The following is a 16449-nucleotide window of genomic DNA, read 5'->3' on the forward strand; positions in this document are numbered from 1 at the left end:
GACTGTCAATTCAAAATTCTTCTTATATATTTGCATTAACTGAGACGTGCGTGCACGTGCAAGCTTACTAGTCAAAGAAACTCTCAACCACACACGTAGTACCCAGACACAGATCTCAAATTAAAGCGATATAACTATGTGCATGAACTGAATGCAAAAATATGGCAGTAGCGATTTACTACAAAGCAACTAAGCTCCTTCCGGTCAAAAAGCTACCCGTCTACTACACGCGGTGACGGCACGTATACTTTTCAAAAGAGCGTGGTTACACGCATGGAGTTTCAAGATACAATCACGTGGGAAAAAAAAAATACCAACACGTATCCAATTAATAAACTTTTTTCAGTTTGTCTAATTCACATCTAGATGTTTTTTAATGATGTCACATCTAACCTTCTAAAAATAACTATGCAGCAACAAGAAATAAAAAGAAGTTGGGATAAAAAAAATAGACCACAAACATAGTGCTTATCAGGTTATATTTTTATCCACCTAATGCAACCAAATAAAAAACACTTTCCTCATTTAGCACGTAACAAACACTCATTAATGTACTTTTTAAAAAATTTCCCTTTCATACAAACTGACCGTTGCCTAGACAGTAGATTTTACAGAATACTAACTATGTGTCACACGTCAACTAGGCAACCCATATGTATACTTTCCGAACCACTGTGCAAGCCTAGGACGATACAAGCATGCATGACCCATCCATCCTTTCATCAACTATATATCAACCTAGAAGTCTACAAGGAAAAGCACATGAACAAGCATCCAGCCTTAAGCGCATAGGCAATCCAAAGAGCATGAACAATCCACGGCCCACAAAATACTTTCCAAAAGGGAAACAACTTAGAAACAAAAGAAAGAGCCCCAACTTCGGCACATCTCAAGACAATGCCCACTCTGACAACAACAATGTGAATGACACGATGCACACTAATTCATATTCACCACTTTAAACTCCCTCTTCCTTTTCATGCATGGCAAGAACCAACTACAACACATTTGTGTAGAATGGGATGCGTTGGTAGTCTACATACCAAGATGCATACTTCTTAAACTAGTCAGCCTGACTGCCAAGCTAGAAAAATACAATGCCACGACCATTGGAGACGACCTAGAGTCATGATAGAAGCAAGCATCCTCATTGGTCCTAATGACATTTACAACAGAGTAGGTTTAGTCATAAGATGAAGTTGAAGAAAAGACTGCTCAAGTGGCCCTGGAATACATTTGTGATAACCACAATATCACCATCAACAAACATAACTAATATGCACTTAAAGTGGCAAAAGAGAAACTGCTTAGAGCATAGGAGAAAGCACGAACAAAGCAATGGCAGTTCAGCATGACACGCGCTAACCACCCAACATAATAACGAATTTAAAAGGCAAACAAGAATTCCAGCAAAAAATGCAACAACTTCTTTGCTGTGATACTGCCCACATTGTGAAAGTCCTATCATTACATACACAGGTGCCAAGCCGCCTATGGGCAAGAGGCAACAGTTTGCAGAAGTTCATTATCACTTCATCACGAGCACTAATCCTACAGAAGGCCACACTAGGATGATCGAATCTACTAATAATTATCTATATTTCTTTCATCTTACCGCAGTAGAGTCGTGCCACGACTAGATTAAATATCCCTATTAGAGATGTATGAATGTGTGTTTCCATGTTTAGCAATTTGCAACATGCATGATGCTAGTAAATTAGCTTATTTACTACTACTTATTTTTCCCGCATCCACATTTCTATGTACAATAATCTGCTATATGAGACAGATAACACTTATTGTAAATGGTACACAATTGATATGAACACATCGTATCGATGGGCAGCAGCTCACCATGACAATCCTGGGAAGCAAAGACTTGTCAGTGTAGAAGAGATATATTAAACCTTCTCTGCCTGATCTTCCTACTCTTCCTTGCAACTGCAGATGAAAAGAAAAGCAGTGAACATGAGGTCCAGATCTCAGATTTCATACGCCCTTTTTTTTAGAAAAGGCTAAGTAAAAATCTGAGAACTAAAACCAACTCAGAGATGTGGAGAGCAGGGGGGAAGAGAGGAGGTGGAGGCAAACCTGAAATGCCTCGGCATCCTTGCTCCTGCTCCTGCTGTGCCGGGAAGGAGAGGGTTGCGGAGCGCATGAGCTGCATGGCGTCACCATTGTGCACCAGTTGCAGGTGTCGTTGCCCACCCACTGAGGCCACCGGACGCCGCACCACTGCACGAGCCGCCGTCCGCCGCACCACCGAACCGCACATGCTCCTCTTGTTGAGCGAGGAAGAGGCAGAGTGCAGCCTCCCGTGCCTCACGCCAGAGCACCAGCGTCCTCGTAGGTTTCGATCCAGGAGTGGATTGAGCCGCCACGAACCGCCGGTGCACGCCTGACCTCGCCGAAGCAGGCCGACGCCGGCTGCGACCCTCTCCCGTCCGACGTGGTGCCTCCCTCTCCTCTTTCCTCTCTCTCTCTCCCTCCTCTCTTCCCTTTTTCTCCCTCTCATCTTCTCTCTCTAATTCAGACAATTGAGCGCGGCCGGCGCCAGGGAAGCTCGCCTCCGCATCCGCACAACCCGGATCCCGGGGTGGACGAGATGCGGGAGGGTGGAGGGGGCGCGACTGATGTGGGAGGATGGAGGAGGAAGCGAGCGTGGAGGCGGCTATGGTTCGAGCGAGGATTGGCTTTTTTCCCCGCTGCACACTCGCTTCCCTTGCGAACGAAACCCTCTCTTTTTTTACTTGGGCGGCGCGCTTGCTGCACTGCTGATAGTAATGCGCTGGCTGCACTATTTATAGCAGAGCGAACGCGGCTGGCTAGCACCCCAGCATCCTTTATAAGTAAAATGGTTGGACGAGAGGCTGGGCATCAGGTTCAAATATGAACATCCGAATTACTTCTTTGGACGCTCGGCTGGCAAATAAAATAACATTTACAAAAAAGAGTAACCAATGAAGACCATCTGGGGAAGAGCCCATGGGGCAAAGCCAGTATAATTAACGATTCCAATATACGACAACACAGTGACAATGTATGATTTCAATAAACAAATTATGCAAGTGAATCCACAAATCCTAAACCACCATCTGATTGTCATATTATGGACTATTTCATAAATTATGACAATCGGTCCACAGATAATCATCGCACACACCTTCAATTACCACACTTAATGGAGCACCTGCTCCACACAGCTTAGAGCCGCAACATTGTGTTACCAGTATACATGCCAAAAACCACAGTAATTAGCCAACAGTAGTTTCCTAAGATTGCTCACTTGGTTTTACATACCATAAACAGAGTGCACCCACAAGCTTGGACCAGTTCTTTTGGGCAGCTTAAAAAATAAGCTACCTCTCTGCAGATTAATAAATAAACCGTCCCCTAAATTTGTTGAGACTTCTAAACTAGTTATCCCATAACTATTTTAAAAGCCCCAACCAATAAGAGAGGCGGCTTATGAGAAAAGCTAGGGAGGATGCAGCTTATATTTTAAGCTGCCAAAAGATCTGTCCCCTACTCTTGGCAAATTCCTTTTGGTACCTATTCATTTCATATTTCACACCCACGACGAAACCAACAGCAGCAGATGCAATAGCGAGCAGCCGTCTAATCCTCTTCCATTTTGGTCCATTCATGTGCTCCCTGTAAAAAAGATGTGCATGATGTATTAATGCTAGGATCATTTCATTTGATTATAACAAATCAAATAAGTTGTAGTGCCTCAGAATTAATTACCTCGCAGCATCAGCTTGGATTCTACCTATCCCATCACCAATAATACTAGTTATCTTGCCATCTATCTCCACTCCCTCCTTTTCTAATTTTGCCAACAAATGATCAGCTAGCCTCCTGCTTCGTCTTCCTAGCAACATCAGCTCTGGCTCCATTGCTGGATCCACCCTGGTAAGCTTAATTAGATAATTATGAGATAGTGATACATGAGTTAAAGCAGCTAGTCCTGCGTGTTAGTAGATGCTAAGGACAGAGCATGCATGGCTGCAAATAGTCCTTCTAGAATCCATACTATCAAACTTTCAGAAGATTGGTCACCAGTATGTCTAAAGCTATCAAATTTATACTACTAGAGTGGGTTTGGGAAATGGTTTAACAACAGTACAGCAGAAGAACCACAAAAAGTCACTAAGGGAAACTAAAACGTAAGGATGGCATACTCTTCTTCACTCAAAGTAAATCAAACACCCACATATCATGGAATTAACGGTTCATCATATCCGCTGTGTAGTCAATGTGCGAGCGGGGCCAGGGCCGAGCCCAACCACTACAGGTTGCTTCAGTAAAAACTACTCTACTCTGCAAAAGCACCAAAATTTTCAAACTGCTCCGCAAAAGTACCAAAATTTTCATCTTAGATTTATGTGCATATAAAAGGGGTTCATCAAATCCACATTGTAGTGAATATGCGAGCGGGGCCAGGGGCCAAGCCCAACCACTGAGTAATTATCACCACTTTTTCAAGCAAAAGTAACAAATTTAGCATATGAATCAAAGATAGACTCTGCAACCCGGCACTTATTGTACATATTTCAGTGGCAATATTCACCATTATTAGGCAAATTTATATCTCTCTTACTGTCTGGGAAAAAGGTCAGGGGCGCATCATATAATTTGATTTGTTACTAGCATAAAACCCGTTTGATGGGGTTAATTTGGTGATAAAAGTCAGAACAAGGCAGTCGGGCAGCAAATTGCAGGCATAGTAGGTGGATCCAATGAACGAGAGCGGAATTAGGTACCTGAGAGGTGGGAGTCAGAGAGTCCGCCGGCGGCGAATAAGGGGGTCCCAGATTCCGCCGCCAAGTGCTGGAGGGAGAGCGCAGCGCCATGGCACCGGCACGTCGCACGCCGCAAGAATCCGGAGGAGGAGGAGGAGGGGGCATCGGCTAGGGTTTGGGTGCAGCTGCTTGCTTCCTCGATCGATCCGGGGCCTCGTCTTTGTTGTGGCAGCTGAGAGCCGCTGCCTTTCTTTTTGTAGCTCTTCTTGATGGACAGACTCGGATGGGCTGGCCGCCCGGCCTCTTGGGCCTGCTTCACAACAAAAGAAGCCATCCCAAAATCACTACCCAAGGAGTACTTCTTGTTTTCCTCACGAAAAAAAGTACTTTTTGTAAAGATCACTCCATCTTCCGAGGTTGCGACAAATGATGCACATGCAGTGAGTCACTTGTCACAACCTGGGTGTTTTTTTTTTCTTTTTTCGTAAATTCTTTTATTCAAAATATTTTTATCTCTTAAACCATGCGTCTAAATTTTGAACCCTTTTCACCGTTGAATTTCTCACGTCAAGATCTTTGAAACTAAATACCATGTTAATAGATTTTGATGGCCTTTTTCACGAAAAAACAAAGAAAAATCAGACTAAAAAAATTGAATGGGAAGCATGGTTCTGGTATAGTTGTGCCTCTCATGGAAGCAAACTTGTCCCTCCACAGGAGGAAAATATGTGTCTCTCGCGGAAGCAAAAATACACTTTTTTTACTTTTCCGGAAGCAAATTTGTACCTCTCGCAGAAGATAAAAAAAGAAACATGTTTGTTTTGTTGAAATATGCCCTAGAGGAAATAATATTGTATTTTTATTTTCATAATTAAGAGTTTATATTTCATGCTATAACTGCTATGATTTTGGGATATGTGATTCAGTGGAAACTCATATGCACGTGTGAAATGATAAATACTCAAGTGTTGTTGCTCATCATGTTTTTACATGCGAAACTCATATTAGGGAGTAGTAAATAATAGGTTCTAGTCTTGTCTCCAAGTCTGGCTCAAGTGTTGTTGACGATCATTTTTTCGGATCTTATGATATAGTCAAGTGTAACGATATGTTGGAAATATGCCCTAAAGGCAATAATATGGTATTATTATATTTTTTCATTTTCATAATTAAGAGTTTATATTTCATGCTATAACTGCTATGATTCTGGAATATGTAATTCAGTGGAAAACTCATATTGATGTGTGAAATGATAAATACTCAAGTGTTGTTGTTGATCATCTTTTTGACGTGTGAAACTCATATTAGGGAGTAGTAAATAATATGTTCCTAGTCTTGCCTCTAAGACTGGATCAAGTGTTGTTGACGATCATTTTTTTGGATCTTATGATATAGTCAAGTGTAACGATATGTTGGAAATATGCCCTAAAGGCAATAATATGGTATTATTATATTTCTATTTTCATAATTAAGAGTTTATATTTCATGTTATAACTGCTATGATACTGGAATATGCGATTCAGTGAAAAACTCATATGCACGTGTTGAATGATAAAATAGTAAAGTATAGGTTCCCAGTCTTGCCTCTAGGACTGGCTCAAGTGTTGTTGCTGATCATGTTTTCCGGATCTTAGGATATTGTAAAGAGTAACGATAGTCCTAAGTCAAGATTGAGAGTATGATGTTAGAAGAACGATCATATTGAATCGACTCAATCTTGTTTGTTATACCTTGAGATAATATCGGCTGAAATCAATTGTTATAACACAAATTATTAGCATGTGTTTTTAGTTCCTTGGACCATGAGAGTATCGTAGCCACTTCCTACTGTACGGTGGACTTTGGGGTTTCTCAAATTCCATCTATAACACGGTGATCATAATGACAACTTACGGGTTCATTGAAAAGTTTGACAAGGGACTAGATACCTCGAGAGTGGGATTTTCTCCTCTAACGATGGAGAGATATTCTTAGCGCCCTCTCGGTGTGACAGCATTGAAGAAAATATTCCCTAGAGGCAATAATAAAGTTGTTATTTTATATTTCCTTATTCATGATAAAGGTTTATTATTCATGCTAGAATTCTTGATCGGAAACCTTAATACATGTGTGAATACATAAACAAACACCGTGTCCCTAGTGAGCCTCTACTAGACTAGCTCGTTGATCAAAGATGGTTAAGGTTTCCTAACCATGGACATGAGCTTTCATTTGATAACGGGATAACATCATTAGGAGAATGATGTGATGGACAAGACCCATCCGTTAGCTTAGCATAATGATCGTTCAGTTTTATTGCTGTTGCTTTCTTCATGTCAAATATATATTCCTTCGACTATGAGATAATGCAACTCCCGGATACCGGAGGAATGCCTTGTGTGCTATCAAACGTCACAACGTTACTGGGTGATAATAAAGATGCTCTAGGTATCTCCGAAGGTGTTTGTTGAGTTGGCATAGATCGAGATTAGGATTTGTCACTCTGAGTATCGGAGAGGTATCTCTGGGCCCTCTCGGTAATACACATCATAAGCTTGCAAGCAAACGGCTAAGGAGTTAGTCATGAGGTGATGTATTACGGAACGAGTAAAGAGACTTGCCGGCAACGGGATTGAACTAGGTATGATGATACTGACGATCGAATCTCGGGCAAGTAACATACCGATAGACAAAGGGAATTACGTATGTTGTCATAATGGTTCGACCGAAAAAGATCTTCGTAGAATATGTAGGAGCCAATATGGGCATCCAGGTTCCGCTATTGGTTATTGACCAGAGAGGTGTCTTGGTCATGTCTACAAAGTTCTTGAACCCGTAGGGTCCACACACTTAACGTTCGACGACAATATAGTATTATATGAGTTATGTGATTTGGTGACCGAATGTTGTTCAGAGCCCCGAATGAGATCACGAACATGACGAGGAGTCTCGAAATAGTCGAGAGGTAAAGATTGATATATAGGACGATAGTATTCGGACACCGGAAGTGTTTCAGGGGGTACCGGGTACTTATCGGGTCACCGGAAGGGGTTCCGGGCACCCCCGGCATAAGATATAGGCCTTACGGGACAAGAGGGGAAATGCACCAGCCACGAGGGGCTGGTGCGCCCCCCATATGGGCCGGCCAAGGAGGAGAAGGAAAGAGGGGAAGGGAAAGGAAAGAGGGGAATAGGATTCCCCCATCCTTGCCTCTCCCCCTCTCTTTCCTCCCCCTCCGACATATATGGCAGGGGCGCGCGGCTAGGAAGGAGCCCAAGTAGGATCCGGTCCTACTTGGGGAGCCTCTTGGCCTCTCCCATTCCTTCCCACCTGTTGGGAACGTAGCATGCAATTTCAAAAAAATTCCTACAATCACGCAAGATCTATCTAGTGGATGCATAGCAACGAGAGGGGGAGAGTGTGTCCACGTACCCTCGTAGACCAAAAGCGAAAGCGTTAGCTTAACGCGGTTGATGTAGTCGAACGTCTTCTCGATTCAACCTATCAACCACTGAACGTACAACACCTCCGAGTTCTGCACACGTTCAGCTCGATGACGTCCCTCGAACTCTTGATCCAACAAAGTGTCGAGGGAGAGTGTCGTCAGCACGACGGCGTGGTGATGGTGATGGTGAAGTAATCCGCACAGGGCTTCACCTAAGCACTACGACAATATGACCGAAGGAGTAAACGGTGGAGGGGGGCACCGCACACGGCTAAGAACAATTGATTTGTCTTAGAGGTGCCCCCTGCCCCCGTATATAAAGGAGGGAGAGGGTGAAGGAAATATGCCCTAGAGGCAATAATAAAGTTGTTATTTATATTTCCTTATACCATGATAAATGTTTATTATTCATGCTAGAATTGTATTAACCAGTAACTTGATACATATGTGAATACATAGACAAAACAAAGTGTCCCTAGTATGCCTCTACTTGACTAGCTCGTTAATCAAAGATGGTTAAGTTTCCTGACCATAGACATGTGTTGTCATTTGATGAATGGGATCACATCATTAGGAGAATGATGTGATGGACAAGACCCATCCGTTAGCTTAGCATAATGATCGTTAAGTTTTATTGCTATTGCTTCTTTATGACTTATACAAATTCCTTTGACTACGAGATTATGCAACTCCCGAATACCGGAGGAACACCTTGTGTGCTATCAAACGTCACAACATAACTAGGTGATTATAAAGATGCTCTACAGGTGTGTCCAAAGGTTTTTGTTGGGTTGGCATAGATCAAGATTAGGATTTGTCACTCCGAGTATCGGAGAGGTATCTCTGGGCCCTCTCGGTAATGCACATCACGATAAGCCTTGCAAGCAATGTGACCAATGAGTTAGTTGCGGGATGATGAATTACGTAACGAGTAAAGAGACTTTCCGGTAACGAGATTGGACTAGGTATGAGGATACCGACGATCGAATTTCGGGCAAGTAACATACCAATGACAAAGGGAATGACGTATGTTGTCATTGTGGTTTGACTGATAAAGATCTTCGTAGAATATGTAGGAACTAATATGAGCATCCAGGTTCCGCTGTTGGTTATTGATTGGAGATGTGTCTCAATCATGTCTACAAAGTTCTCGAACCCGTAGGGTTCGCACACTTAACGTTCGATGACGATTTGTATTATGAGTTATGTGTTTTGAGGACCGAATATTGTTCAGAGTCCTGGATGAGATCACGAACATGATGAGGAGTCTCGAAATAGTCGAGAGGTAAGGATTGATATATTGGACGATGGTATTCGGACACCGGAATGGTTTCGGGACGTTTCAAATATTTATCGGAGTACCGAGGGGTTACCGAAACCCCCCGGGGAATTAATGGGCATACATGGTCCATAGTGAGAGAGAGGAGAGCCCGCAACGGGTGGCGCCCCCTCATGGGCTGTCCGAATTGGACAAGGGGAAGGGGGCACCCCCCCTTTCCTTCTCCCTCTCCCTCTCCTCCCCTTTCCCCCTCCGAAAGAAAGGAAAGGGGGCCGACTTGGACTAGGAGTCCTAGTTGGTTCCCCCCCTATGGCGCGCCCCTTGTGGCCAGCCTCCTCCCCTCCTCTTTTATATACGGCAACAGGTCCGGCTGAATAAGCTATGACAAAGGGCTCTTTGCCGTCTGCTGGCGGATGACAAAGACCATTTAATCTTTGTCGTCCGCCAGCAGACGGCAAAGAACCTGGACGGCACACGTGGCAGGTTAGGTCCTTCAGGAGGTTAACGGCGTGCTTTGCCGTCTGTTGGCGGACGTGAAAGACCTTTGCATCTTTGTCGTCTGCCAACAGATGGCAAAGTGCCCATGTAGGCCAGCCCAGGTAGCTGCCACGTGGCATGCTATGTCGTCCGCTGGCAGACGGCAAAGATGCAAAGGTCTTTACCATCTGCCAGTGGACGGCAAAGCAACCATATAGGCCAGCCAGTGCCCCCAGGTTGCACAGGTAACTGCCACGTGGCAGCTTTGCCGTCTGCTAGTTGATGGCAAAGCTCTTTGCTGAAAGTTCCTGTATATATAGCCTCTGTTTTTTCTTAAATTTATTCAATTTGACAGAATTTCAGAGATATATATATACACACATTTGAAAATACTTTCAACAAGCATAACAACACATATACATACCAAATCATATCCCTACCATATGGATATGATCATCCAACACATATACATACCATTGAAAAGTCCATATGCAACATATATAGCTAGCCAACATATCCAACAACAAGCATACAATGGTTTCATCCATACATACATATATAGGTAGCAAGTTGCACATTGTTCATCCTACAAAATCAAAACAAAAAAGAAGCACAAGGAGAAGAGTAGATTGTTGGGGATCGTTGCAGAAATTAAAAAAATTCTACGCATCACCAAGATCAATCTATGGAGAGACTAGCAATGAGAGAGAGGGGAGTGCATCTTCATACCCTTGAAGATCGCGATGCGGAAGCGTTACGAGAACGCGGATGAAGGAGTCGTACTCACAGCGATTCAGATCGTGCTTGATTCCGATCTAAGGGCCGAACAACGACGCCTCCATGTTCAACACACGTACAGCCCGGGGATGTCTCCTCCTTCTTAATCCAGCAAGGGGAAGGAGAAGTTGGGGAAGAGCTCCAGCAGCAGGACGTCGTGGTGGTGGAGCTTGCAGTTCTCCGGCAGGGCTTCGCCAAGCTCAACGCAGGAGGAGGGGATGGTGGAGAGGGGGAGGGTTGCGCCTTGGATGTGGTGCTGCTACCCTCCCTCCACCCCTCTATTTATAGGGCAAAGGGGAAAGGGGGCCGGCCAGTCTAGATGAGATCTAGAGGGGGCGGCGGCCAAAGGGAGGGGGCTTGCCCCCCAAGCTAAGGGGGTCGCCCCCTTTAGGGTTCCCCACCAACCCTAGGCACATGGGCCCTAAGGGGGGATGGCGCCTGGCCCAATTAGGGGCTGGTTCCCTTCCACATACAGCCAATAGGGCCCTCTGGGGTAGGTGGACCTTCCAGGTGGACCCCCGGAACCCCTTCAGTGGTCCCGGTACAATACCGATAAACCCCCGAACACTTTCAGTGATCGTATGATGACTTCCCATATATAAATCTTCACCTCCAGACCATTCCGGAACTCCTCGTGACGTCCGGGATCTCATCCGGGACTCCGAACAACATTTGGTAACTACATGCTATTTCCCATAACTACTCTAGCGTCACCGAACCTTATGTGTGTAGGCCCTACATGTTCGGGAATCATGCAGACATGAGCGAGACATCTCTCCGGCCAATAACCAACAGCGGGATCTGGATACCCATGTTGGTTCCCACATGTTCCACTATGATCTCATTGAATGAACCACGATGTCAGGGATTCAATCAATCCCGTATACAATTCCCTTTGTCTACCGGTATGATACTTGCCCGAGTTTCGATCGTCGGTATCCCTATACCTTGTTCAATCTCGTTACCGGCAAGTCCCATTACTCGTTCCTTAACACATCATCTCGTGATCGACTCCTTGGTCACATTGAGCTCATTATGATGATGTCTTACCGAGTGGGCCCAGAGATACCTCTCCATCACACAGAGTGACAAATCCCAGCCTCGATTCGTGCCAACTCAACAGACACTTTCGAGATACCTGTAGTGTGCCTTTATAGCCACCCAGTTCCGTTGTGACGTTTGGCACACCCAAAGTATTCCTACGGCATCCGGGGGTTGCCAATCTCATGGTCTAAGGAAATGATACTTGACATTAGAAAAGCTTTAGCAGACGAACTACATGATCTTGTGCTATGCTTAGGATTGGGTCTTGTCCATCACATCATTCTCCTAATGATGTGATCCCATTATCAATGACATCCAATGTCCATGGTCAAGAAACCGTAACCATCTATTGATCAATGAGCTAGTCAACTAGAGGCTCACTAGGGACATGTTGTGGTGTATGTATTCACACATGTATTACAATTTCCGGATAACACAATTATAGCATGAACAATAGACAATTATCATGAACTAGGAAATATAATAATAACCATTTTATTATTGCCTCTAGGGCATATTTCCAACAGTCTCCTACTTGCACTAGAGTCAATTGTCTAGTTACATTGTAATGAATCGAACACCCATAGAGTTCTGGCGTTGATCATGTTTTGCTCGCGGAAGAGGTTTAGTCAACGGATCTGTGACATTCAGGTCCGTATGCACTTTACAAATATCTATGTCTCCATCTTGAACATTTTCACGAATGGAGTTGAAGCGACGCTTGATATGCCTGGTCTTCTTGTGAAACCTGGGATCCTTGGCCAGGGCAATAGCTCCAGTGTTGTCACAGAAGAGAGACATCGGGCCTGATGCATTGGGAATAACTCCTAGGTCAGTAATGAACTCCTTCATCCAGATTGCTTCATGTGCTGCCTCCGAGGCTGCCATGTACTCTACTTCACATGTAGATCCCGCCACGACGCTTTGCTTGCAGCTGCACTAGCTGACTGCCCCGCCATTCAAAATATACACGTATCCGGTTTGTGACTTGGAGTCATCCAGATCTGTGTCGAAGCTAGCATCAGCGTAACCCTTTACGACGAGCTCTTTGTCACCTCCATAAACGAGAAACATATCCTTAGTCCTTTTCAGGCACTTCAGGATATTCTTGATCACTGTCCAGTGTTCCATGCCGGGATTACTTTGGTACCTTCCTACCAAACTTACGGCAAGGTTTACATCAGGTCTGGTACACAACATGGCATACATAATAGACCCTATGGCCGAGGCATAGGGGATGACACTCATCTTTTCTCTATCTTCTGCCGTGGTCGGGCATTGAGCCGTGCTCAATCTCACACCTTGCAATACAGGCAAGAACCCCTTCTTGGACTTATCCATATTGAACTTCTTCAATATCTTGTCAAGGTATGTGCTTTGTGAAAGACCAATGAGGCGTCTCGATCTATCTCTATAGATCTTGATGCCTAATATATAAGCAGCTTCTCCAAGGTCCTTCATTGAAAAATACTTATTCATGTAGGCCTTTATGCTTTCCAAGAGTTCTATATCATTTCCCATCAATAGTATGTCATCCACATATAATATGAGAAATGCTACAGAGCTCCCACTCACTTTCTTGTAAACACGGGCTTCTCCATAAATCTGCGTAAACCCAAACGCTTTGATCATATCATCAAAGCGAATGTTCCAACTCCGAGATGCTTGCACCAGCCCATAGATTCACCGTTGGAGCTTGCATACCTTGTCAGCATTCTTAGGATCGAAAAAACCTTTCGGCTGCATCATATACAATTCTTCCTTAAGGAAACCATTAAGGAATGCCGTTTTCACGTCCATTTGCTATATCTCATAATCATAGAATGCGGCAATTGCTAACATGATTCGGACGGACTTCAGCTTCGCTACAGGTGAGAAGGTCTCATCGTAGTCAACCCCTTGAACTTGTCGATAACCCTTAGCGACAAGCCGAGCTTTATAGATGGTCACATTGCCATCTGCGTCCGTCTTCTTCTTAAAGATCCATTTATTTTCTATGGCTCATCGATCATCGGGCAAGTCTGTCAAAGTCCATACTTTATTTTCATACATGGATCCTATCTCGGATTTCATGGCTTCAAGCCATTTGTTGGAATCTAGGCCCGCCATCGCTTCTTCATAGTTCGGAGGTTCACCATTGTCTAACAACATTATTTCTAGGACAGGGTTACCATACCATTCTGGCATGGAACGTGTCCTTGTGGACCTATGAAGTTTAGTAGTAACTTGATCCAAAGTTCCTTGATCATCATCATTAACTTCCTCTCTAGTCGGTGCAGGCCCCCCAGAAACATTTTCTTGAGCTGCGCTACTTTCCGGTTCAAGAGGCAGTACTTCATCAAGTTCTACTTTCCTCCCACTTACTTCTTTCGAGAGAAACTCTTTCTCTAGAAAGGATCCATTCTTGGAAACAAAGATCTTGCCTTCGGATCTGAGGTAGAAGGTATACCCAATAGTTTCCTTAGGGTATCCTATGAAGACACATTTTTCCGACTTGGGTTCGAGCTTTTTAGGTTGAAGTTTTCAAACACCCACGATGCCACTATATCTCCCACGTGTCGGAGCATGACTTAGAGGCATAACCACATAGTAGGCATGTCGCAAGAGGGGTAATCTTTACATATCCCATGTACTGAATAAGAAAGGGATAAAGAGTTGTCTTACAATCGCCACTGCACACAATACATAAATATAGCATTACATCATCCAGAATACAATCAAGGTCCGACTACGAAACCAAATAAAGAAAGACAACCCCTATTGCTAGATCCCCAATCGCCCCGACTAGGCTCCACTACTGATCAACTGGAATGAAACAACACAACGAACACGATCTTCATCGAGATCCCACTTGAGCTCAGCTGCGTCATCTGCACTGGTATCAACGGCACCTGCAACTAGTTTTGGAAGTAATCTGTGAGTCACAAGGACTCAGCAATCTCACACCCTCGCGATCAAGACTATTTAAGCTTATGGGTAGGAAAAGGTAGTGAGTTGGAGCTGCAGCAAGCACTAGCATATATGGTGGCTAACTTACGCAAATGAGAGCGAGAAGAGAAGCAAAGCACGGTCGTGAACTAGAAGTGATCAAGAAGTGAACCTGAAACTACTTACGTTCAAGCATAACACGAGACCGTTTTCTCTTCCCGGACTCTGCCGAAAAGAGACCATCACGGCTACACACGTTGTTGATTCATTTTATTAAGTTAAGTGTCAGGTTTTCTACAACCGGATATTAACAAATTCCCATATGCCCATAACCGCGGGCACGGCTTTCGAAAGTTCAAAACCCTGCACGGGTGTCCCAACTTAACCCATCACAAGCTCTCACGGTCAACGAAGGATATTCCTTCTCCCAAAAAGACCCGGTTAGGCTCGGAATCCCAGTTACATGACATTTCGACAATGGTAAAACAAGACCAGCAAAGCCGCCTGAATGTGCCGACAAATCCCGATAGGAGCTGCACATATCTCGTTCTCAGGGCACACCGGATTGTCCAAGATTCCGGTAGGCCAACCCAGAGTGGCCCCTAGTGGTCACCGGCTGCTGATAGGTTGGACCAACACTTAGAGGAGAACTAGCCTGGGGGGGGGTTTAAAATAAAGATGACCCTTGAGTCTGCAGAACCCAAGGGAAAAAGGCTTAGGTGGCAAATGGTAAAACCAAGGTTGGGCCTTGCTAGATGAGTTTTATTCAAAGCGAACTGTCAAGGGGTTCCCATTATAACCCAACCGCGTAAGGAACGCAAAATCAAGGAACATAACACCGGTATGACGGAAACTAGGGCGGCAAGAGTGGAACAAAACACCAGGCACAAGGCCAAGCCTTCCACCCTTTACCAAGTATTTAGATGCATTAAAGTAAACAAGATATAATAGTAATGATATCCCAACAATAATCATGTTCCAACATGGAACAAACTCCACCTTCACCTGCAACTAGCAACGCTATAAGAGGGGCCAAGCAAAGCGATAACATAGCCAAACAGTGGTTTGCTAGGTAAGGTGGGTTAGATGCTTGACATGGCAATATGGGAGGCATGTTATAGCAAGTGGTAGGTATCGCGTCATAGCAAAAGAGTGAGCAACTAGCAAGCAAAGATAGAAGTGATTTCGAGGGTCTGGTCATCTTGCGTGAGATCCCGCAAGGAAGAAGAACGAGTCCATGGAGAAGAAAAACAGACGTAGTCGAACGGATCCTCACAACTCCAGAACGGAACTGAAGCTAACGAGATCGGCAACCCAAAAAGAAGCAAACAACATAGTAAACAACCACCACATATACAGGGCATGATGCACAACCAAGTATGATGCATGTCCGGTTAATGAGGCATGGCATGGCAAAGTGCACAAGCAAAACTACAAGTTAAGTGGAGCTCAATATGCAATGCGTTGCATATTGACGACACCACAACAATTATTTAGTTCTCTCCCGTTTAAGTACCCAACAATATTAAATGTTGTTCAACATGTCAAGAGGTGAAGCATAATGAAAACTACCTATCTATGCAAGTTTAAATGAGGCCGGAACAACAAACAACAAGTCTGGAAACACCTCATATGCATATTTTAAGATTTGGTACTGTTCTGCCCTAAACCATATTTTATAGTTGTTAAACATGCAAAGTAAAGTCACCATTATAATCTATGCATTTTTCTACCCCATTTACATATAAAGTTTATTAAATTTGGAGCTACTGTTA

At 44.1% G+C, this 16449-nt stretch overlaps 1 protein-coding gene across 1 annotated transcript; it reads right to left on the bottom strand.

Annotated features, from left to right (window-relative positions):
- Positions 1 to 3254: 3254 nt before the first annotated feature.
- Positions 3255 to 5004, bottom strand: LOC125523040 (uncharacterized). Its single transcript, XM_087536166.1, has 3 exons — positions 4767 to 5004; positions 3748 to 3920; positions 3255 to 3654 (listed from the first exon to the last, which is right to left on the bottom strand). Exons 1-3 carry the CDS (start codon positions 4908 to 4910, stop codon positions 3495 to 3497), a joined length of 477 nt encoding a protein of 158 aa, XP_087392292.1. The 5' UTR covers positions 4911 to 5004; the 3' UTR covers positions 3255 to 3494.
- Positions 5005 to 16449: the final 11445 nt, after the last annotated feature.

The sequence above is a fragment of the Triticum urartu genome, chromosome 7A (assembly GCF_056163025.1).
Source record: "Triticum urartu cultivar PI428250 chromosome 7A, HENAU_Tu73, whole genome shotgun sequence".
Classification (NCBI taxonomy): Eukaryota; Viridiplantae; Streptophyta; class Magnoliopsida; order Poales; family Poaceae; genus Triticum; species Triticum urartu.